This window comes from Psilocybe cubensis, chromosome 12 (genome assembly GCF_017499595.1).
Source record: "Psilocybe cubensis strain MGC-MH-2018 chromosome 12, whole genome shotgun sequence".
Classification (NCBI taxonomy): Eukaryota; Fungi; Basidiomycota; class Agaricomycetes; order Agaricales; family Agrocybaceae; genus Psilocybe; species Psilocybe cubensis.
The window spans coordinates 2013832-2038084 of NC_063010.1; the positions used below are offsets into that span (position 1 = coordinate 2013832).

Genomic DNA, 24253 nt, shown 5'->3' on the forward strand with positions numbered 1-24253 from the left:
CGATGACGATCGACCGTGACAATGGTGGATGCCGTGGGGATGCAATTAGGATTTACAAGCACTCCGGCTATGTCAATCTGAGGAGTTTCGGTGAAACTGCCAGAGTCCGTGGCTGCGAGTCGACATTGGAGCAGCATTGGATTTGCCGTTGTTAAAGAATAAAGCAGCCCTTTCCTGTACTTCTGTTGCAGGATCGTACTTTAGTTCTAGGTCTTCACTGGCTATAAAGTGGAAAACATACCTTGTCTCGTAATCTTTGGCTCCTGATTACATGCACAACTCGTTCTGTGCTATGAGTTGGTAACTCGACAATCTCGGTCTCGTGGCGCGTAAGCTAGATAGAACTTGTGGTCAGAATTCTTGTAGTAATCAAAGCATAACATGATGCTCACCATATTGATTTTGGGGATGCTGATGAGTAGGGGTGACTGAGGAACTTGGCTTTCAAGTTCGCGCAACTTTAAGTACCTCATCATCCTACTGCGCCATTTCAAAGTTGGATTCGAATGTGTCCATCGAGCTTCTTCTGGTCAGCCTAAACAGGGGATTATCTTTGAAAAGTATCGATATCGACTTTTGAAATATATTCTACTGTTCAGCTCCTTACCTCTGATGCTTCCTTGACGAATAATCTTTGAAAAATAGCCGGCTGTTTTGGCCGGCTAGAAATGTGGCAAATATTTCAAAAATAGCTGTCGCACAAAGAGCCAAGTGATCTTGGCACCAGATCAGACGATGTGAGTTCCGTTTTTTGTACATGATGCAGGCCGTACTCTGTAGGAATGCTTTGAAAGAATAATTTTTGACCAAATTTGAGGCTCGGGATTCTATCTTTATAATGATCGACGCCAAAGACAAGTGTTGAGTGTAGGCCCCATCCTCTAGTCGTCACTTTTACTCAACTTTCTCAAGCCAGAAATGACGCCTTCCCGGATATTTTACGGGAATTCCCACGTACATCGACAGGCAATTATCACTCTGCATGGCAAAGAAGCTGCTCACACTCTGAAGCTCTCGCACAGTGGTCGATTTCTTGCAGTCGGTAACGATGAGGGCCTCCTTGAAGTATGTGAAAGGTCATTAATTTATTCTAGGTGTTTAGTGTGCTTAATAACTCCTAGATTTACATGCTCCATGACTCAGTTTGGAGAAGATTCGGCATTTACGAAAGCGGTACATCTATTCGCGCCCTTGCATGGCACCCATCGGAGGACTTGACTATTTTTTGTGGATCTGCCAATGGGTCTTTACATAGGATCACTATGCAATTGGATGGGGTTAGTTTTACTTCTTTGTGTGCACTTTTCGCCTCACTGACTCTAATGCACCCCTTTCAGAGCTATGTTACATCTAGCGCTATTATACCAGGCTATATACACTCGCTGCAGCTGAGTCCAGACGGATCAAGGCTTGCAATTGGTCATGGGCGATCTGTTTCCATCGTAAAAGACCCGTTCATGGGTGAGTCATTACAAGCACATCTCATTACTGATGTCATGGTCTGATGGGCGTAATAGAGCCAAATGAGCTGGGGGAAATGGCTAGACTGAACGTGTCATTGTCTCCCAACGTTCAGAGTCTTTCCGAATATAAATTCTCACGCGGAATATTTTTTGCCTCAAGCCGGATAGTAATCATCCCTTTCCTTGGTACAGGAGGAATAACGTGTGTCATACTTCTTCATCTATCATTTCTGGACAACGCTAATTCGTCAATTATAGAGCATACAGCCTTAATGACTATTCCAGCAAGTGGTCCATTCAACTACGAGATAACACCTTGTAAGTGATATTGCAATTCCTTTGTAACTTGTTTGTTATAACAACTATGGTCTACAGTCTGGGCTCCGCTGCAATCTCACCGTCCGGAGAACGAGTTGCCGTTATGAACATGTGTGACGGTATAGACTTCTATTCAACCACCCATCGACGTCTTTTGTCGACTACGCGCTATGTCTTATCTAGCCGAACTCCCCCAAGAAATCTGATAGTCGATATCATCTTTGTTGACGAAGATACTGTTGCCGTTGGCCATTCTGATGGCTATGTTGCTTTTGCGACATTTGGCGTTAGCGAGATATGCGGGACCTTTGCGCTCGATGACAACAATTACCGAGGTATGTCAAAGAGTTTTCAAAGAGAGCATTACATTCTGATTATGTTACCCAGCTCCAGTACAAGCCATAACATTTGGTCTTGTCAATCACCAGCCTCACATCTTCGCCGTTATACCCGCATTTAGTCCATGGATGCGCACACACGGTGCCATTGCCAATACTATCCACGTTGGACTCATACAAAACAACGACGAATCCGGTATTGGAGAAATTGATAGCACATTGGTATGCATAATCAGTTTGTTCTAATGTTCAATTAATTTTAACCACGGTGATACAGGATGATCAATACCCTTCAACTAGGACACGTCCGCTCACTATGTATAGTGCTAATACTTTCCACTTCACCACTATGCAAGTAGCAATGTTGTTGCTTGTTACAATTTCTTCAACATTGTATGGGAAATATTTGCTCAGCACGGAGTCCCACTTGCCTCCGCCACATCTACAGGTCGCCGCAGTGACTGAACATCCCACCAATTCCGCATCAGAAACTTCGGTGAATCCATCTTCCCAGCCCCTTTTCTTGGAGGGATCACCAACCTCTCCTGCGCATCCCTTCTATGCATTCACATTAACCGGGATGGTCACTGGGTCTGCTTCAATTGCATTACCTACTGTAGGGAGTAATAGCGCGTGATGGTATTTCTCCATACATAGATTACTCATTGACTTGTACATAATAAACATCCGAGTCCATATGCAATGCGTTAAATTGTTTTTTTTTCTCTATGGGAATATATTTGGTTATAAGTAATTGTCGCAGGAAGGCAGCTTTAACACGTTTTCCTATGGCAACATTTCCTGAAATCATCGAGGAATTTTTATCTCGAGTCTTGCTACTCCCTCTTGATGCTAGCAGGGAGGAAGTCAATATTGCACTCGCCAACTGCCTTCATTATGAGCAGCAAATTCGTCGTTGGTTTGCTCAGCACAGGAATCACCCCATTCTTACCGAAGATCCCTATCTGGGCTTGATTAATATATTCCAGGTTCCCGACGCAGTTTTACGTTCCCGCCCTCGCTCAGACACAGAGAATATGCACATTTTGACTTTTCCAGACAATAGCTACGAAGAATTTCCAGGATCCCATCTCCTACCTCTTCAGTCTGGACTTGTCAGGCCCCGGGGTAACCGTGCCATTGTTCCTAGTATTGAGGCCTTTCTGAACAATTTTCATATCTTCTCTCATGGCGCTCTGTCAAGGCTCCCAAGCTGGGAAAATATTGTTGTTGCTGGAGGATCTGTGTTGGGTTGTCTATCACCTCCTGTTAATGCGTCTAGCTCAAACATGGAGCTCAACGACTTGTACCAGTCGCCTGCATACTGGGACTCCGATATTGACTTATTCATTTTTGGACTGTCTCACCAAGAGGTCAACTACGCTTTACCATCCTCCGGCGTACACTTACTGACATCTCATTATCTCGTAGGCCCTTCAGAAGATGGAGAATATATACAATTCAATTCAAGAAACAATCCCTTTTCATACAATTTGCGTGCGCAGGGCAAATACCATTACAATCTATAGTGCGACAACTACTAATTTTTCCGATGTGTTTTTAAAGATGCTCACCATATTTTTCTTAGCAACATGGCCTGTAAGGCCAATCCAAATTATAATGCGACTGTATATGTCACCGTCTGAGATTCTTGCTGGGTTTGACATCGACTGCTCATGTTGCTTGTTTGATGGTACGAATTTCTTGACACAAATTGGTACATTTATTTTATTAACTGTGCTATTAGGTCAAAGTGTCTACGTAAATCCTCGGGCGCTTGCGGCGTTGATCTGTCAGTCAAACTTGATAGATATATCACGAAGATCACCTTCCTATGAAGTTCGCTTTGTGAAGTATTCTGAACGGGGATTTGAGGTCCACTATCCCGAATTAAATCGTCATAATATTGCTTACCAGAAAGTACGTCCAAATCTTTTTGTCTAACTGGATACATAATGACATCTATACAAAGCTTTATGACATCGACTTACAGGAGTATCCACAAGGCCTTTCATTTCTGATTGTCGGCGAGATGGAGCACAAGCGTCCCCACTACTACAATAATCTTTCTCAGTGGAAGGGTCGAGTTCCAAAGGCAAGACGTCTGTATGCACCTGAGAACATCGGGACTGCAAATTTGAAGGAGCTTATATTCTCCAATAATTATGAGTATATTCGCATTCCCCATCGCCCAGGAGTAAATTCTAGAATAATTGAAAAATGGGTAAAGAGATTTGTGAGTTCCATCCACATTTTTTCACCCAAATCTCATTGACTTTGTTAGGACGAGAGGGCAAATTCAAAGTATAACTTGGTAAACCTCAACCGAAACTTGCACAGGCATGCCGCTTTCGCTGGTACAATGGCAGAGTGTCTAGAAAATTTCTGCATGGTAAGTATTTCTTTATTCTCTCGTCATGGGGTCTAATGCCATACTGCGCTAGAATTGTCCTTCTCCTCAGAGCGCTGAAGAAGAAGCTTTAGTGACGGCTGAACCAATGTATATTCGGGGACCAGCCAGGTGAGTGCTACAACTCCGGTATAATTGCTCAACATGTGTCCTAACCTTTGAGCGTCAGATTCATTGAGTCGGACCCGGGCCGTCAGATGATTGGAAGTTTCAATCCAATCACCATTGATAATTGGACAGAAGGGGCCTATAGGAGTTAGATATGACGCCTTCAATCATGTAGATGATAACATTATGGTTAAAATCTCAGTGGGAAGTTGGGAATTGAATTAGCATTTGATCATAAGGAGAATATTGCAGCACGTTGGCTCACCTATCTTATCAGTCATTGCAATTAGAGCCGGACTCGGACCGTACATTAGCACATGCTCTAGGATACATATTCACATTGTACTCTTAAGACCGGCCATGGATTTGAACCAGGTTTAAGAAGCTTTACAAGCCTATCTCAGACCTGCTTGGTACTCTTGGGTAGATACAATTGTATGAGAATGGCTAAGGATATCCCGGGCATGAATAAGCGTCAACTCGGGCATTAAATCCTCGTGTGCATATTGGTCCATAGGTGAGAAGCTGGGATGACGGTAATACAATGCGTGTGGTCCTGATTTGCATTGCTGCGGCCCTTCTGTCTGCGCTCAAAGTCCAAAAAATCAAAACGCGCATGAACTGCATAGATAATAAGCCCTAAAAGGTCTTGCTTCGGCTGTTTAGAAGCCTAATGACTGTTCTGGGCCTGAACACGCACACAAACCCTTGTGGGAAAACTTACATGACCGTGGTACTTTGTTAGTTCAGATGAACACGGTTTGTGGTGACAATGATGCACCACTGCGACACTAGATAGGGCTCTAGTGAAAGATTTAAGGAAAGTAAAATTTGTGAATACTTTCTATGTTTAACAGAGGCATTGATATTTTGAAAACCGTGATGTGTACTTGGTGGAGTGCAGTACTAGTGGGCGGAAAATATAGGGCACATTAATTCTACATATCCCATAAGTTATCTGAACGTGGTAATTATAATGTGTTGCTTGACTCGTCAAAACCTCATGTTATATCTCCATCTTGGGCCATGACTTTGAGAAATAGGAAAACATGAGGCAGAGTTGGAAGAACGCTGATTATATTCTACAAAGTAAGCAAAGCATCCCAAAGACATAAAAGGCGTCCATTTTCCAGCCTAATACTCCTCAGCTCCTCTTCCCAACTCAAAGAGCGATGTCATTCAGAAGCTTCTACTCCACCAGTCGCAGTCACCCAATGTCTGCAACTGCAAGCTACAAAGGTGCGTAGTTCTGTGTAAAGCACATTGGAATCAAATAACTGACCTTATGTTAAAGGATTTTCTGACAGCAGTCCACCAACGTCGCTCTCTGCCTCTGTTACTGCATCTGTTTGTAGTAGCGAGAGTTTCCAAACGGCCCAGCAGAGCGCATTCTCTCCTCAGTTTGCCGAGTCTTTCATTCGCGGTTTTGATTTGAATCGCACTGACACGGGGAGCGAATCATCCTTTGGAACTCACACTGGTTCCCTGGAGAATTTTTCTCCTGTTTCTGCTCCACACAACAACGACGTAAAAGGTTCTATGATGGTCGTAAGCCAAACTGTCTTATGCACAAAATTTGTTAAGTTTTTCTAACAACCTTCGTTAGGCTTGTGATGAAACGTCTGACAACAGTCCCCAAGATGAAGAGGTAAGTCTGTTACTTGTTGACACTATACATACTCTGATTAGCAAACAAAATTTGGTTGTATTCTTAGATGCATGATGAACTCAGTTCTGACTCTGCAGAGGAGACGGAAGATGAAGACTATATTGCCTCGGATGACGAGGCTCAAATGGTAAGTGAATGGTTGAAATTTTTTTGTCATATTAATGTTTTTATTGTAGATTGTAACGGACTCGACCAATGTTCGACTCACACGTTTAGAAGCTAACATCACTGCCGTCTTAGCAGCAATCCAGTCACTCACAGCAGCAGCAGCAGCGTCGGCTCAGGGGCCTACTACTACCCCAACCTCTCGTCTTGGAGTTATCTCAACTCGACCACTTGGTCCAAATAGGCGCCCAGCAGACCGAACTGCTCTCATGGTGAGAAGTATTTTATTATAATATCCGGAATACTCGGTCTCACTGTTCTGTCTATAGCGCCAAGTCAGAGCAGAGCTCAGCCGACTGCTCGGTGATGATTTTCTGAGCTTCGAGAATGTCTTGACTCGTGACGAGCTCGATGTTTTTGGATCTATCTGGAAGTCTTCTACAGCTGAGCCACGTCCATCTTGCTGTGACGTCGACAATTTTAAGGTCGACCTCATTGGTTCTCCCCGAAGTGATTGGAACCAATCAGCTTCACGAGTTTTTGCCAAGCACTTTGTTACCACGTCGGCGTATAGTCACAGCTATTTCCCTCTGGTCCAGAATTATTTTTACCAGAGGATGAAGTCTCTTCAGGCAGCTTTTCGGAGGAAGAATGCGGACGATGCTGCTCGACAGGCCGAAACCACTGCTAAGCGCCGCTGGCAAAGAAAACAAAATGTATGTATTAAATTTAATGTATGTTCCATTATTACATTTACTTATTCAATGTTTTAGCTCTTCCACAAGCGTCTTGGGATTGCCCAGGAGCACCCCCTCCTACAAGAGCATGTACCCATTCTACAACGTCTTGGTATTGCAGGGATGAGCTCAGACGAGAGCGATTTTGAGGATGGCCCGGCAAGCACTGCCACAGGGGGTGCTCCAAGATACAAAGTGCATCCCCCTGCCTGGCGTGCCTCTGCCCTCTCCTACTGGCTGCAGACAATTGATTCGCTCCAGGTTCTTTTTAGGAGATCCAATGGTAAGCATCGCGGCTCATTTCCTCGCCTCCGCGTTGCATCTGGAGAAGACAGCGACAGCAAGGGCTTTGTCACTGACTTACCCATCACGGCATACAACCCAAACTGGCTTGCCGCTAGGCCATTTTATATGTTTGATGTTCGCCCGACCGATGAGAACTACAACTTCAATCACGACAACCGACTCTTTGCGTGAGTCAAACATATTTCTTCATTATACTGTGGCACTAACTACATTTTTCAATAGATATTTCCAAGTCTAATGTTGTAGCCACCATCCTCAAATTAATCAGGGCTTGTCCTCCCTACCGTGTTAGCACAGGTTCCGAAAGAGGGTAGGAGTGCCCCGACATTCTTGATACGAAATCTTTTTTTTGTATGTTCCCTGCCATTCAAAATGGTCCGAAAGAGGGAAAAAGTTTTGATAATGTACATATACTTGACAACAATGATTCTACAATTCTATATCTTTGATTTCAATACTTCTTGAATTGAATTTTGGCACAATAATAAGTGTTGGAAGTCCCAAAACATACCACTTAGACAATTGGACACCAATCACATATGCTGATCACAATATATGTTGACACCTCAAAATAGTTAATCTGCCACCAACGTATGAGGGGATCAAAACACGCAGGCGTATTGTTTCTGCGCCACCACTAGCATAGGAAGCCTCTTCAGCGGCAACGGTAATGCACATGCGCACTCAACCATTTTTTGTTGATTCATGCGTCTGTCAGTCACATGATTCAAGAATGGCACAAGTGGTCTAGACTCTAGGTTGGTCTAGAACGCATTACCTAAGAGTAACACGTACGCACGGGCCATAGTTGACCGCATTAACATTATAGTCCAGGTAGAGTGTAACAGAGAGGGTTAGAAGTGCATTAAGCCACAAGCCAGGTTACCAGACATTGACAAAGTAATAAGTAGCAAAGAGAGTCAGCAGTTGTAGCAATTTTGAAGCAGTAGAATACAAAGGTGTAACCATATTGCCAACATGTCACCCAATCGGCCAATGTTCAGTGCTTCTATGCGTTGGAAAACAGCACTGTAGGTCATGAGATGTAACTTATCAAGTGGTTTTACTCAAATACTTCCACCGAATTCTTATAAATCATATCTGACAATGCGGGCCATATCACCGAGCTAACTCGTTACTCTTCTGAATCTTGGCATCCGAAGCAAAGATATCAATTGTCGCATTGCGATACAGTTATTAGCAACACATTTTTTTGCCTCTCTGTACCTTGGTTCACCTAGACATGCAATCCGTAATCCAGGACCTTGATCCAAACAGTGACTCCAGCCCGCCGCTCAACACTCAAAGGCTTCCCAACTATGATAAGCCACCATTCGTTCAGATTGAACATTTTCCGGACATTGATGTACGTATACCATATTCATCAACACAAATATGCTATCTCACTCTTGATCATAGCTTCTTACTCACGATTTTGGGGAGCTAAACATGACAAGGTCGGTTGTTATCGATTAAAATATGATCTTTTATTCACTATAAGTATGCGCATACAAGGCCCCCCTATAACTCTCATGAGCAGAGGGAGTTCTCTGTCTCTGCAGCGCACAGTCGCTACCACTCTGAATCCAATATACCAGAGCGTCAACGCAGTCCGGACCGTGAAGGAATCCAGGTGTCTTCCCATGTTATTGCGCAACGGTCACAACAGGATTGGACTGAAGAAATTACGCGTGAGCTCAGACGCATCTCAGGCTCTAGTGGACATTCAGGGCAGCGCACCGGTCACAATCACTCTGGATCTGTTGCTAATCCAGTTGAACGGCGGGAAAGTGGTCCCCAGGAGCCTTTCAATCGTGGCCGCCGCGAAATGTCACTCCCCTTCACGCCAGCGCCATATCGAGCCGGCATTGAGGAGAAGAAATCTGAAGTTCGACGGGTGATTGCTTACTACTTTCACTCGTCTGCCGTTTCCCCCCAGAACGTTCATCAAGTAGTCAGTGTTATAACTGGCAGTACAGACGACTATGGAGCGTTGCTCTCCCAGCTCAATATCCTTGGTCCACCTACCAGGTATGAAGACATTGGCGAGGTCTATAACCGTCTACATTACATTGTATTTGGAGAAGAGAGAAACACGAATCCTCCGTAAGTTTTCTCATTTCATGTATATCAAAAAAATCAATTGATCATGTAAATCTATTGTATAGAAACTCTCTTTCGTACACCCCTGTCAGTGCTCACAACACCAGTCGTAGATTTATTATCGACAATGACCCGGGATCTATTTCTGCACCGAATACCCCGAGAGCACAACAGCGCAGTCCTACATCAGTTAGAGAACCTGCTGCGCTTGCTGCCCCAATTGCCGTGTATCCACTAAATCCGCCTACTTCTCGATCAACTCCTAGTCCTCCCATCCAGTCACGGATCGATGTTGGAGTGGGAAGTTTGCCTGCACGTCCTGTGTCTCAGAATATCAGAGAATCTTCAGCCACTTCAGGATTGCGTACCGCGCCAATTCTTTCCCCCACTTCACAAAATCAACAGTCTACACCTCCCCATTCTTCGTTGGACCGGATGCTTTCCCACGCATCTAACTTGCCGCTCCCGCCTGTTTCTCCGGCGTCTGTACCCTTGGCAGCATCATCCTTTTCTGAGGGAACACCACGCCAGTCTGTTGCCCGTCATGCCACTCCACAGAGTCAAGTCAGTCCTCCACATTCTTTGGCACCCAATTCAAGTGCTTCCTTATCATCTGCTACTACCTCACTCTCAACTGCAACATCCACTAATAATACTTCGGCATATTTTACCGCGCTATCTGCCAAGGTGTTTCACACAGAGATGGAAGGTATAGACGGCCCAATCGATTTTACCTATACCATATCATGCTCGACAGGGCCTCTTGATAATCCACCCGTAGCAGCATTAGAAGAACCGCCTCAATCTGGCGACCTTCTCTTCAATCAGTTCCCACATGCCGCACAGTCACTCAGGCAAGCACAAGTGTGGATGTACGTCGACGGTGTTTCTCCTAATGAGCAAGGAGTTTGGGTAAACATTTCATCTAACTACGGATCATTTGCGGGACAACCAATCCCACACCCTAGGGTCCCGAGTCGTTGCCTAAGTGTCTATCCTGGGAAGGAGGGACGACCACGTTGGATAAAGGAGGAGACATGGAGTTCTAATCAGAAGAAATATTTGGCAGAAGCGGATAAGAAGAAACGATTAGATATAGGCCGTGCATCGCTGACTCCTGCGCCTTCTGCATCTCCATCTAGTGTTGCCAGAAGATCAAGTGACTGACTAATACACAGATTACTCCAAACTCGTAGTAGCGGGAACAATAGCAGTAGGAACATGCTTGATACATTACTTTTGTACTGTCGCTTCAATGTCACTTCTTTTATTTCATACTCCTTTTCCTCTCACCATGATAAGGCGTGGACGTGGCGGCCGGTCACGGCCTGTAATAGTAAACTGCAGATGCAAATCGCACTGCACAACGTTCAATGCCGCTACTGGACTCTATGAGGGAGATGGTATACTTCAGACACGTCCTACACGCGACAATCACATGAAAGACGATAGACTCCTGATAGCACTTTCTAATCACGCACCACAGCCAGTACATGTTCCTGACGGCAGCACAGATGGCTCACCGTTTCAAGAGGTCTTTGATGAAATAGATATCATAATGTCCCAGTCACTGTCTGATGCTCTGCGCCCGTTTGACTTTGTAAACAAACCAGAAGACAATGGCCAATTTGTTTGGCCCAATGACGACGAAATTCTACTTCCAAATCATGGGCTATACTCGTTGAAAAACAGCCTTGTCAACAGAACATACTTACTTGCTGCGCATCGTCTTCGAGAAATCTACAACTGGGCAACAAATCCATTCATCCAGCACTCTGATGACATTACACCTTTATTGGATTGTATTATGGAGAAAATGGGAGAACTTGTACGGATGAAAGAAGTTCAGTGGTCTCAGCAGCGAGGAAATAGCCGCGTAGATGGTCCATACGTCAATACAGGTATGAAATCCCTTGTTCAAAAAGAATTATATTGTGCTGATTATAATACTGGCTTATATCGCAGATATATATTTCACACCTCTGCCTTCATTGAATCCGAGACAGAGGGTTGCTGTCTATATTTCCCTCGTCATGGAAAATATGTTTTTTGTACCGCGGCGAGCATTACGAACTTTATTGGCAGGCGCTCGATCTCTATTACGCTCTAACAATGCATCCGAGACTGTTGTGGAAGAGATACCGGCGGATCCGCAGTCAGGAGCACATAGAGCACGCTTGAACCCTGAAACACGCCAATTTGTTGTTTGCCCAACCTGCCACAAACTATACCCATTCAAACCCGGTGATAGTCCTCTCAACGACAGTAATCCATTCATTTCAATTTGTATGCAGCGCCGCACCCCCGAGTCCAATGAGTGTAACACGCCTCTTTGGAAAGAAAAAACTACAAGCCGTGGGACCTCGTACCTAGTCCCAATTCGGAAGTACGTCCACCAGGATTTGAAGCATTGGGTCGGACGTCTACTCTCTAGAAAGGGGATGGAAGAACTTATTGACAAACAGAATGTGGATCTCAGCAGCACCTCCCCCACCTCACCCGTTAATGACATTTGGTCAGCAAGTATTGTTAAAAATCTAGAAGATGGTTCTGGAAACAAGTTCATTCCCGGTAATAATGGCGAGGGGAGGCTATTATTTAGCCTATCGGTCGATAGCTTCAACCCATTCCACAATAAAACCGCCAAACAAAGTATATCATCGACTGGTATTTGGATGGTTTTACTCAACCTCCCGGCACATCTTCGATATCTCCACGAAAACATGTATGTTGCAGGTGTTATCCCCGGCCCAGATAAACCATCGAAGGAAGACATATATCCGTACGTTGAACTGGTTATGGAAGATCTTTTGGATTTTTGGTACCAGGGTGTTCGATTTTCGCGGACCGAGAGTAGCCTATTCAGCCGACTTTACAAAGCTATGCTCATTCCTCTGATTTGTGACATGCTGGCTGCACGCCAGATGGCTGGCCTGGGCGCTACAACATCTCATTATTTCTGCACCTTTTGCGAAATTGATCTTGACGATATAGACATTACAGATCGAGCAGAATGGCCGTCCAAGGATTTGCAACATATTCAGCATGTTGCTAACCTTTGGAAGAATGCGGCCAGTGAAAAGGAGCAGCAAACTATTTTCGAATCATATGGCATACGGTGGTCGCCTCTTCATACGCTTCCATATTGGGATGTTATCCGTTTTACTGTCATTGATCCTATGCACGCGCTTGACCTCAATTTATTCCAAAATCATTGTCGCTCAGTCTTTCAAATTAACACAGGCGCTCAGGGTGGGGATGGTATTGGACCCTCACTTCCTCATGAGCGACATTTTACATCCAAAGATCACCTTCAGCATTTGCGACAGTGCCGGGAGCTCATCCGGTCTAACGACGATGACCTAATGACAAAGCTTCTTTTGCATCCGCGCCCTGTTCTGTATCAGATCTGCGTTGAAAATGACATCATTGGAGAAGGTCACCGGCGCATCATCGGGACAAAATGGATACTTGTTAATAACATATTGGCTTGGGTGAGTACTCATAACTATTGTATTTTGGACAATGTGGATTCTCATTACGGTTATATTTTTATACAGAGGAACAGTCCAAATTATGTAGATGTCAGCACTTCCCCAGTTTCTCTGGATGATGACCCATCCAACGATGAATTGGCTATATCACAAACTCCTATTCTTCCTTTGGATAGTGGCCTTGATCGTGCGCTTATCATTCGAATCTTACGACATCTCTTTGCTAGCGAAGATGTTGAGGCATCTCATTCTCGGGCATATGGCCAAGGGTCGGTTGCTGCATTTCTGTACATCTGTAATCTTGTGCACATATCCACCAGTGATGTCGATACAAGAAGGAAAACCGCAAAGCGGCGTTTATTTGACAAGATAATTGGAGAAGTAAGCATATATTTGATGCAGTTTCGTTTAACCTGTAAAATTAACACGCTCTTGCTATGCAGATAGAGCGAAATACGGGGGCGTCTCAAGAGCTGCAAATGTATATCCCCACTGTAGACGATTCTGCACGTCCTGTACTCGGAATCGATGTCATGGAAGAAATTTGGTCTGAGATGACACGTACTCAACTTCCAACATGGATTACCCCCGCACCTCCCGACTGGGGTACATTCAGACGGGGGAAACTTAGCGCTGACAACTGGCGAGTAATTTGCTCAATTCACTTGCCTATTACGCTTATTCGGCTCTGGGCAAATGGAACTGAGCGTAAACGGAGAATGCTTTCACATTTCATGGATCTCGTCTCTGCCGTTCGAATTGCAAATATGCGTGTTACATCTGAACTTCAAATCCAGGAATACAACCGTTATATGACTCGCTATGTGTCCAGGCTGAGGTCCCTTTATCCCGACCAAGCATTGAAACCAACACATCATGCCGCTCTTCATATAGGCGATATGTTGGGACTATTTGGTCCAAACCACTCTCATAGCGGCCCTCATTATGAGCGATATATTAATTTCTTCCATCGTGTAAATACCAATATGAAAGTTGGTACGTAGGGCCTCTACACATATTCTACCATCAAAGCTGATCAACACTTTTCTAGGCGAATTAGAATCTACTCTACTTTACACATCTGCCCGGAGTGCAAACATTCGGGCTGCGCTTTCTGACAATACTTCTCTGCGGAAATCAGTCATTGAACTTGTAAATGTCATGGACAATATCGACCAAGAGGACATTCGAGGATTTCGTTTGGCAACAATCCTTGATCCTGACTCGCCAACATATACCCAGCGAAGCAAGTCTGATGTCGCTCCATTAGGGCAAGCGTATCATACTCAGCTCTGCGAACTTTTGGGTAGAGCTACTCATACAATGCCAAGGGACGTAACATTTGTGAAAGAAATATCTCGCAAAGGAGTTTGCTACGGTGTTTCAGGAGCAACAACCTTCAAAAATAGTTCTATCACATTCCGATCTGACGATCCTCAGGACGCTGCTTCGTATGCCGGAATAACGACTCACATTTTTCACTATCGGTATCCCATATCCGAGAACCAATATGCCGACGGCCACTTTCTCATTCTGCGAGAACTTGTTCCGATTGATACAACCATATTTGACCCTTACAAAAGCTTTACCTTTGGAGGATATCTTTGTAGGGAAACGGCGCAGACCCGAGTGATTAAACTCTCACAAGTTATATCACACTGTGCATTGACAAATCTTGTCACTGATCCCTTTAGAGGTTTATTTCACGTACTACCATTGGACAGGGTAAGCTGTTATTACCGCTTCACTGTTTGTCTCTACTGAGCGATGTTTCAAAGCTAATGCTGGAGTTTGATTCAATGGGTCTCAGCAGCCACGCGGAGGAAGCGAGTGATCAGGCCGCCGACCAATGAATGTGCGCCGGTCACCCCGAACGACTTTTTCCGGAGTAGATTATTCATATTAATTATTATTTATGAGACGTACATGACATGTGGTCTGCGACCTGCCGGTGAAGAATGATGAAATATAATTGTTCTTTCGGCTTCGAATTCTTCTCAATTAATAAGCACAAAATACTGTACAATCACAACAGCAGCATATTTTTCAAAGGGAAAGCTAGATATACGCATGTGATTAAATAACTAAATACTTTACATATGGAATCGGACATGAAATCGACGAAGACGGGCCCGACTATATATGCCAAACCCCCCAGTGTGTATAGCTTTCAATGTATTCCCAATCCCTTAAATTTTTGCAAATCAGATCCCCAGGCGACGATAGCACCAATGGTGTGTATGGAGGAAAGAACGTTGTATGACAATCCACTTATATGATGTGAATGCTACTAAGTCAAGGAATATTTAGTTGATATACTCTCTTCCAATCATACTGTTAACAAAGGTTGTTTCGACATCAACAAGCAAGCTCAACCGAAGTTGCTCTTTATAGATAACTTCGCAGCTCACTGGTAATTTTAGGAGTGCTGTGTCTTGTGGCTCCTTTCTGATAAGAGGTTCTAACCATGCGTTTTATTAACCGAGAAGCCTTGATTGTGGCCTTTGCTGACATAGAAGAAGAATGGGATTCAATATAATAATTGAACCTATCGTTTATTCCTTCCCTCCACAGAACCGAGAATGCGTACCGTAATCCTTCTGGCTGCTCTGGGGCTCTCTGGAACTGTCTGTTCCTCTCCTCTCCGTGTTCGTGACATTCCTACCCCAGTTGATGGAGAAACGGCAAGACAATTCTTATCAGAGCGTAGGCTAATTTTTACCCTCCTAGTTTTAAGTTGCAACCTTATCAGGACCGCTACTTTTAGTCGTAGTTGCCGTCGACTCGAATGACCCACCGTATAGTCGCTCTCTATTCAAGACCTGGGATTTAAGTAATCTACTGGTCGCTCTTGTTTCAAGCGTTCGGCTCTAACTCACACACTGCAGTCTCTGGAAACTGTGATACACGAGAGAGTAAGCAAATCCTCTAACCTTCTTCTGTTATCCCTTTGCATTCTCAAATATATCCTTGTAGCGGTTCTCATTCGAGACGGCACTAACGTGGTCACCAACAAGGCGTGTGCCTCGGTATCTGGAAATTGGGTATCCCCATATGATGGTGTTCCAACGACGCTTGCCAGCGATCTCGATATTGTGAGAACTTTCATGGAAGATTGTCATTCTATAGCTTATGATCTACTTTTAGGACCACCTTGTCCCACTGAAAGAGGTATTTTCCCTTTATGTTAACATTTTCTAGAAGATACTCATTGAATTTACTATAAGGCATGGCTCTCAGGAGCCCGAGATTGGACTCCCGCTCAGCGTGAGGCCTTTGCGAATGATCTCGTCCGTCCTCAACTTGTTGCTATAACTGATAAGTGAGTATCTCGACACAAGGTTTATTTAACGGTGTCTCACAAAACCCGCCTCTCCAGTTTGAATGATTCTAAAGGTGCGCCTAAGTGACAAGTTCGACGAAGACCGTCAATCTCATTCAAGTGCGCCATCTTACTAGGTGATAGGGGTAAGTCGATTAAAAATAGATCGTTTTAAATCTGATCATGGTGCATAGATGTCGCCCATTTTTTGCCTCCTCTTGCGAGTTATGTTTGCACATACGTTCGCGCATGGGTTACTGTCAAGCACTTTTATAACTTGACGATGGATACAGCTGAACAAGCTGCTTTGACGACACAGTTGGCTAATTGCTAAGCTGTGACGGGCAGTCAATATAATTGCGTCGAGTTTTCTATGCACCTTTTACGGTTAAGTGGAGTGATTCCTCGGTCGTCTCATTGTTCTTTTCCGAATTTTACCTGCAACTCATTCTGATTCCCGTGGTTTCTCGTTCTTAACGTCTGAGGGAAGTGAACCTTTTGTGCTGATTACCGTTATCTCAATCTGTCCTAATATGGGTGACATTGGGCGCCCCATTTTTCCCGGGCCTTTTGATATCATGAAAGAGATCCAAGTTGGCTTCGCTCATCATCGGTAGTTTATTCACTTGATCAAAATCCATCTAAGCGTGCGCCTTCCGGTGTATATAAAGAGAGTCCTGATTTTGCTGTCTTCTTAGCCGTCAGCTTACACCCATCATTCGCCAATACCATGCAGGCTCCTACCTGCGAAAATATTTGCGTCAGGTCCCCCCTTGATGCTATGACTATTATCCATGCTGCTCACCAAGGAATACTCCCATTGGTGCACCGCCGTCTCAACTCTGACGAACGGCGAGCCATACAGTCTGGCAATGTATATGTCTGGGAGCAGGGAGCACCTAACGCAGCTAAATCATCGGTAGGCATCCTTCGTAGAAGCCTCATGATTTAACACTGATCACTGCCTCCACAGCTGGGGGTTGAAAGATGGACAGACTCAATATCATGGGGTCTAAGTAAGGCCAGGGATGTGAGTTATGCTTCGAAATTATTTATAAATAACATGATACACTTGCTTACAAGGTGTAATAGGATTTTGTTTTCTATAATGAAAAAGAACCCGCGCATCCCAGGTCTAATAATACTAGTACATGCTCGAGTAATTCAAGGTATGTCATTTATGCAGCTGTAAAACAAAACGATAGTAGAACAAAGTTGTAATCTCCGGCCCAAAATTTATTACAGGAAGCCACTGGTCAAGCAAACATACTCCGTATTCGTAAGGACACAAACTGGGAGGAAAAAATGGAATCTAAGTAAGCTAGCATAACCTTACTCACTGCGTCGAAAAAATAATTATTGCCATAATAGCTGCGTACTTCTCACAAGACTCGGTGGATCAACTAGGCAGGGTTGAAGACCACATGCAGCTTAAAGAGCTCAATATTCCGGACGGATTGTATGTATGTGCGCGTTCTGGTCAGAATAGGCTATCCAGGATGTAGTGAACCGTACGGTGATCATTCTATATGGTACGCAATAGATTACGCAAGTTAAAGCAATGGTAGTTTCTGGATGCTTTGATGCGGATTTTTTTCGGTGGGGGGATAAATGTTTGCGGCGGACGTCACCTACTATTTAACATACAGTTGTGTCTATTGAACTTGGGGTTTTCTCAAGCTTTACTCCTGGACAACTCTTGGAGGCCCAGTGAGTACTAGGAAAAGTTGATCACAGGTTGATCATAAGTTGTGCCATCCCTGAGTATACATCTGGTATACATCCGCTTGTGTGTTGCAGAAGAAGCTTGCTTGCTTGTTTAAAGCTTAAAGCTTAAAGCTTAAAGGACGACCGTTTCGTTGGACGTGAGTGTCTCGGACGCGGAGTGACGACTTTTGCCACAAAGTTGGGGCTTTTATGATTTATTTGCAGCTGTTTGGCAACAAACGGTGGTGGCCTTGTTGCCCGATTACACGTCAATGATTTCATTTTTTAGCCGAGGTGTTTGGTTGGCTTTAATGCTTCTCGCTCGCGTCCGTCCTGTCATCTGGCCGTGTGCTGCATGCAACACGTAGAACTCACGATTTTTGAGGTATTCCGTTTCTCGCAATTAGTAGCGCCTGCTAACTCTTCAGAAGCCTATCACGCATCGGGACTATTCGTGTCGATTTCCGATCAGGGTGCATAAAGCAAGTATTCCAAATGGCCAATACAACTCAACCAAGACTTTATAGCCGGGTTCATCAAGGCGACCGAGTCAAGATCACTGCGGGCGAATATGTAGGCCTGGTGGGATATGTACGCGCGGAATCGGACAAAGAAATGTCAGTATACCTGGAATCCCAGGATGTTACTATCGACATCATACGGCATAACGTGAGGGCAAACTACCTTGTTGGTGATAAGGTTCGAGTCGCTCAAGGTGACAATATTGGAATGACGGGAGTGGTAGTGGAAGTCGAAGGACGGAGGGTGCACGTTGTAGACTTGGTGAATGAATCTGAGGTGAGATTTCCTACTCACTACAAATAGCACATTCCAGCTCAATCTGCCAAGGTGTCTGTTAGATCTGAGTTGCTAGAATTTTTCGAAGAAGCTGCTCAAATTGCACTACGGCCTCTGAAACGTCACAAGGGAGACATAGGACCACGAGACCCCAACAATATTTACAACGGTAAAAGCGTTGCTGTCAGTGGTTTGCACTCCGAAAAGGGTTATCATGGTATCATCAAGCACACACACCCAGACGGCCATGCAGACGTAGAGTTAGAGGCGAAACAGCAGCGACTGCAACGTTTTCCTTTGCATGACCTCATTATTCTGTAAGTACACTCGTGTCTTTAGGCTGTATAAGATTCTGATTTTGTTTTCCTAAGCCCAGCCTCAGAGAACATGAATAGTTCCGCAACACAGGACGTGGATGGTTCGCGAACACCTCCTGTGTTGTCACCAATGCGGGATCTATCACCTGCATGGAATCCTGCTTCTGCGACACCCGAGCCCACCGAACAGTCTTCAGAGGACCTCTCTTGTTTAAACGATGACCGGTTACATGGTGTCCGAATCATGCTGACGACTACCGACGCAGGGCCCTCCGCGCCAATAATGGAGTTCACCGGTATCAACGATAGAGTGGTTAGTGTCAAGATGCGTGGTCAGATTGTACAAAAGTGCCTTTCCCAGATTCTGCTAGTGCATCCAACCAAAGCGGGGGATATAGTGACACCACGGCAAGGCCCATGGGTTGGACAAATCTTCAAAGTTCGAGAAATAATTGAAGATACTTGCAGCATTCACAAAATACCCGCAAAGAAGTTGAACAAGAAAGAAAGCCACCCTACGATGCTCAGAATAGAGTTGCTATGCATGTATCTCCCATACCGTTGAAAACAATTCATTATATTGTTATTGAAAACGTCAATAATGCAACAACATCAATCAGAGTTCACGATGCATAGATATCTTTTCGACAATGTTCCTGTGGAAGATAATATCAAGGTGCCTCGGAACAGAAACAAACTTCGGAAAATGTCGTCTACGACTCGGTCAAAATCATCCAATGGTAGCGGTGAAGGCGGTGTTAATTCTCAGTTACTTTTAGAGGATGAATGCCCTAAAGCAACAGATTATTCTGGGGAGGTTTCTTCGGAGCACGACAGACCATACGGCTCTTACATTGAAACTAACACTGCATCTGCTTCCGCCGGCACGTAGAATCTACTAACCAATTTCTTTTATTAATTTCCTCCGCCGTCGAGTTCCCGGCATTTTCACAGAGTCGGACCTTAGTATTAGCCCTCATGTAATCTTTTATATGCAATAATGCACTAGCTTGATAGATATCACATACTGTGACCCCCGGCGGTGCGACGGTGTTCCACCCTTTGCTCATCCGTAGACAATTACTTGTTGGAGAATGTTCCAGGTGGTTCGCTGAGTTAATGGATAATCTGCTGACTACAGCTAGAGCAATCATGCACTTTACTTTATGACTCGTACGCTTATTTGGAGGCTCAGCTGTCAGTGAGCGATTTGTTGAAGCCAATCAGGGGACCGGAATACGTCATGCATTAGTGATCAAATGATCGTCAAACCCTTAATTGGTGTCGCACAAATGCCTCGCCAAGGATATGTAAATAAAGGAAAACACGGTCGCAGGAACATAAAAGAGGGCAGCTAAGGAATGGAGGCCCTCAGAATCCCAATCTTCCGCCTCTCTTACTTGAAGAACCTCAAAGCCTTTACAAACATGATGGTAAATTCGCTCCCTTAACCATCTGTAGATCATCATCTCACTAACTTAACCCTTCCACTTAGACCATTCAGAGCACCGTTGTATCCCGTGCCAGTGGTTGCACCTGCACATCGTGCAAGTGCGGTGACAAGTAAGCTTATTCATCTGTTTTATGCTCCCAACACCATACGGATATTGACCAACTTTTTAGATGCGCTTGTGGAACCCCTGTCTCCCAATCATCCGCCAACGGCTGTGGTAGCTCCACTTGCACCTGCGCATCGTGAGTTCTGACTACATCCATATATCGACTTATCACTCATTATATTGCAGGTGCACTTGCAAGCCATCCGAATGCAAGTGTTAAACGCGTACTCTCTTCAGTTGACTCTCGTACTAGAGAGTCGATCATCTTAATTTGATTCCAGTGGATCCTCTTTCAAACTGCCCAATTATTTTCTGTAAATTGGCCCCGCTTTTTAATTAAATTTTTACCATGACCAGTAAAATTGGATGTATGTATAAACTTTCCGGGTGTTTTACTTCTTCTCGTTTGAGAGAATGTGATTACTTCCTCAGAAACATGCCTACCAATGCGTTACCGCGTGTTGTGGAGTGGGATGAACCAGCCTGAACCAGCCTTGATATTTTTCATGAAACTCCACGACACTTCAGGCCTCAAGAGTTATTCCCATCCTACCGAACAATGGATTGATGATATCATGGGCGTGTATATGATATGTAGTTACCTGACCGATAAGCTCCGCAGAACATTTCGGCGTGTTGTCGGTAAAACTTTGTTGGTTTCCTCAGTTCAAATTCTCATTAGAAGATGCGCAAAATCACAGAGGACACAACCGGAGGATCCTTGAGGATTTTTTTGACTCTTCGGCTCCTTGACTAATACCTCGCACAAAATAGAGCCAGTGACTCGAAGGAAGACTTGATGGATTCGATGTGGTTACCAGTGCCGTACTCTTCCAAAGCATTGATACGCTGTTAATCACAAATACGCAAACTGAGTCTGTTATAGTTTTTTATTCGGTTTTCTGTTTGCTTAAGGGTACAGTGTCTGCAGCCTCAGGCGCGTAGCGTATCGAATATCGGGGTATTGATGCAAGATGCTGCCCCGTCAGCACTTGAAAGAGCAATCGCAAAGGGTTGTAGTGCTTTGCCAGGCGTTTCCAAAGCTCGACTAAGTACGGCGCGCGTGAGCACAACCATTTAACTGCACCGAAAAATAAAGCAGGTGGCTTACCGTATTGGAAAAATATGGCGGAAAGAGGGATTGGTTGGTTCTAGAGAACGTGAATAAACAACATATTTTTGAGTTATAAAATGCATACCTCTAACGATAGATAAGCACATTCTACGCCACTGGGTCCATTAGGAACGTGCAGATTGAAATAGACCCCACCTTTCAAAAGGGAAAAATATATATGCAAGCGTCATTAAAGACTACAAGCGTAAACACGTACCAGAAAGTCTCCACGGATCTTTGACCCTCAGCATAAGCGCAAAGAGTGGGAAGTGATGCATGAATGCGAGCAGCGTCTCAATACACGCTTGAAACAGCAATGTGGCCAATCGGAGCTGGAGGAAAGGCAATTAATTGATGATCATGGGAGATAGAAAGGCTCTGGAAGGACGTACGGCCGCAAAAAGAACATAGTATACGAGTGCGGTGGGGAAGAGGAACGCAAGAAGGGTAAAGAGAATTGTGCCGAAAAGGAGCTGATCGATATCGTAAGACCAAGTATCGGTACGGTTGCGTAAGACATTTCGTCTTTTGCCTAATCATGATCCGGTTTAGTAAATAAGAATATTAGGAAATTCAAGAGGCTTGGGTGACTCGCACCTCGAAATACTCCCCAGAGCAGACCTCCACCTAGTTTGACACCGGCAGCCCAATAGACCACTCTGGCCAGCTCATACCCTACTCGAAGATGGACGGTGAGAAAGAGGGAAAGTAGATCAGAAATTAAGGATAAGAGCAGCGTAAATCCTCCAATAGACGACAGAAATCCAAGAGTTGTGAATAAAGATGGTGCGAGAGGGGGAATAATAGCTGTTATTAAAACAAACATTAGCTAAATATTGTCGTTAATCACGCAGTTTGTTACGCACATTTCCAGGTATCAATGACTCCAATAAGCGTGGTTACATAAAAATGGCTAAGCTGGGTGTTAAGTTTGAGACCAGCTGGCCATGCGTCGAGCCAGAACAGAGCAGTCTGGGGCAGTTCAAAAAGAAGATCCTGATAATCATGATTAGAGCATTCCAAGATGTTACGTGAGTTCATGATCACCTGTACCAGAGCATTTGCCCTTTCCGCGAGATATATATTGTTTTCCGACAGGAAGGCCCCAAAAGCGAAGCCAATAGTCATGTCGTTCATTATGAGCCATGCAGTATTAAAAAAGCTATCGTCTTTTTAGTACCAGACCAGTTAAAAATGGAGCTGACGAACTTGGTATATCTGTCGGAGTAGTTTGCAATATCTTTGGTGTTTTGTCGTTGTAGTGTTGCTATTTGTGTCAGAAAAAAGACCATTTGTTCAACTCGGACATCGAATTGCTGCACTGAATGATTTTTCAGGAACAATTCAGTCCGAAATAAGGCAAATTCGAACCTGTTGCCGATATATCTTTTAATAGTAAATATTTTGAGCGGTCTCCGAGTCTGCCGTATGTTGGGATGGGAAATAGAGGAAGGTTGGTCACATTGGCAGCAACGTTGGAAAGCCAAAGAGAAAGATTAGAGAGTGATGCAAGATACGATGCAAGGGCGAGCAAGAACGATGCAGTCGTTGGAAGTAGTTTCGGAGATATATTAGGATGTTCGAGCGCTTTCTGGACTAACGAGGATGCGTTCATCTTGAGGAGGCAAGGAATGAAAGTCTGAGCCACGAATGAAACTCTTTTGAGAAAAAACAGAGCACACCTGGTTCAGAACGGTATCATTTAATGCTTCATCAATATGTCGAGGTTTCGAACGCGTAAAATCGTATTTTGACAACTTCCGATATGGATCATCCATACCATAAATGATAGACGATGGAGATCTGGATACGTCTGGGCGACTCATCACGTAGAACCTGAGTGACTCGGGTGCATGGGGGCGATATAGCACAAAGGAAAACGAAAGTGTCCTATTTTCTGCGTCAGGAATGTTCGGAGGAAGCATCCATAGTTTGAGAGATGTTGGAATTGTCGAAACTCCAGAAAACTCGCATAGGCCCAGAGGAATTGGGTTGCCTTCGCAGGAGGACTGTACAGCTTTCCATAACGGCGAGTGAGAAAGCGCGTCAGAGAGTGCCTTTTGGGAATCTAAAGTAGTGATATCGAGGTCTCCTCGTTCCTGTCAACAATCGTTCAAGTAGAAGTTGGGAATGAGGACCTATAACACGGAGGAACTCACATCAAGAACACCCGCGACACACACCGCAGGCTTTAACCACCCGTAACACACCCCATGTCCTCTATAAGTTCCTCTCGGCCAGAAAATAGAAACAGAGACAGACTCAGGAGACTTGGGGGTCGTCGCCGTCGTCGTTGACGATGGTGGCATGTCATAGGAAAGGAAACGGCCACGTGATATGCGCCCGTAACTGTTGTGGAGGGCGCACTGCCGCAACAAACCCGAC

General features: G+C 44.5%; 6 protein-coding genes across 6 annotated transcripts; 5 read left to right on the forward strand and 1 right to left on the reverse strand.

Annotated features, from left to right (window-relative positions):
• Positions 1 to 918: 918 nt before the first annotated feature.
• On the forward strand, positions 919 to 4789 carry JR316_0012583 (uncharacterized protein; the record flags this gene model as incomplete). Its single annotated transcript, XM_047898208.1, has 16 exons — positions 919 to 1065; positions 1122 to 1277; positions 1338 to 1461; positions 1518 to 1665; positions 1722 to 1781; positions 1839 to 2116; positions 2169 to 2341; positions 2397 to 2710; positions 2883 to 3492; positions 3551 to 3647; positions 3708 to 3812; positions 3867 to 4039; positions 4092 to 4355; positions 4404 to 4511; positions 4564 to 4640; positions 4699 to 4789. 16 exons carry the CDS (start codon positions 919 to 921, stop codon positions 4787 to 4789), a joined length of 2925 nt encoding a protein of 974 aa, XP_047743097.1.
• Positions 4790 to 5851: 1062 nt separating this feature from the next.
• Positions 5852 to 7692, forward strand: JR316_0012584 (uncharacterized protein; the record flags this gene model as incomplete). The annotated part of the gene is made up of 8 exons (XM_047898209.1): positions 5852 to 5876; positions 5932 to 6185; positions 6244 to 6285; positions 6353 to 6433; positions 6483 to 6683; positions 6741 to 7127; positions 7185 to 7621; positions 7677 to 7692. 8 exons carry the CDS (start codon positions 5852 to 5854, stop codon positions 7690 to 7692), a joined length of 1443 nt encoding a protein of 480 aa, XP_047743098.1.
• A 1005-nt stretch (positions 7693 to 8697) lies between these two features.
• Positions 8698 to 10724, forward strand: JR316_0012585 (uncharacterized protein; the record flags this gene model as incomplete). Its single annotated transcript, XM_047898210.1, has 3 exons — positions 8698 to 8820; positions 8956 to 9560; positions 9623 to 10724. 3 exons carry the CDS (start codon positions 8698 to 8700, stop codon positions 10722 to 10724), a joined length of 1830 nt encoding a protein of 609 aa, XP_047743099.1.
• A 4909-nt stretch (positions 10725 to 15633) lies between these two features.
• JR316_0012586 (putative secreted protein) lies at positions 15634 to 16707 on the forward strand (the record flags this gene model as incomplete). Its single annotated transcript, XM_047898211.1, has 8 exons — positions 15634 to 15757; positions 15819 to 15884; positions 15940 to 15966; positions 16028 to 16146; positions 16199 to 16222; positions 16279 to 16373; positions 16431 to 16447; positions 16568 to 16707. 8 exons carry the CDS (start codon positions 15634 to 15636, stop codon positions 16705 to 16707), a joined length of 612 nt encoding a protein of 203 aa, XP_047743100.1.
• Positions 16708 to 18575: 1868 nt separating this feature from the next.
• JR316_0012587 (uncharacterized protein) lies at positions 18576 to 19760 on the forward strand (the record flags this gene model as incomplete). Its single annotated transcript, XM_047898212.1, has 3 exons — positions 18576 to 18878; positions 18930 to 19195; positions 19250 to 19760. 3 exons carry the CDS (start codon positions 18576 to 18578, stop codon positions 19758 to 19760), a joined length of 1080 nt encoding a protein of 359 aa, XP_047743101.1.
• A 1884-nt stretch (positions 19761 to 21644) lies between these two features.
• Positions 21645 to 24177, reverse strand: JR316_0012588 (N-acetylglucosaminyl-phosphatidylinositol biosynthetic protein gpi1; the record flags this gene model as incomplete). Its single annotated transcript, XM_047898213.1, has 12 exons — positions 21645 to 21802; positions 21866 to 21905; positions 21954 to 22024; positions 22086 to 22200; positions 22261 to 22400; positions 22466 to 22697; positions 22754 to 22864; positions 22916 to 23030; positions 23078 to 23189; positions 23240 to 23483; positions 23551 to 23967; positions 24028 to 24177. The coding sequence occupies 12 exons, from the start codon at positions 24175 to 24177 to the stop codon at positions 21645 to 21647; spliced, it is 1905 nt and encodes a 634-aa protein (XP_047743102.1).
• Positions 24178 to 24253: the final 76 nt, after the last annotated feature.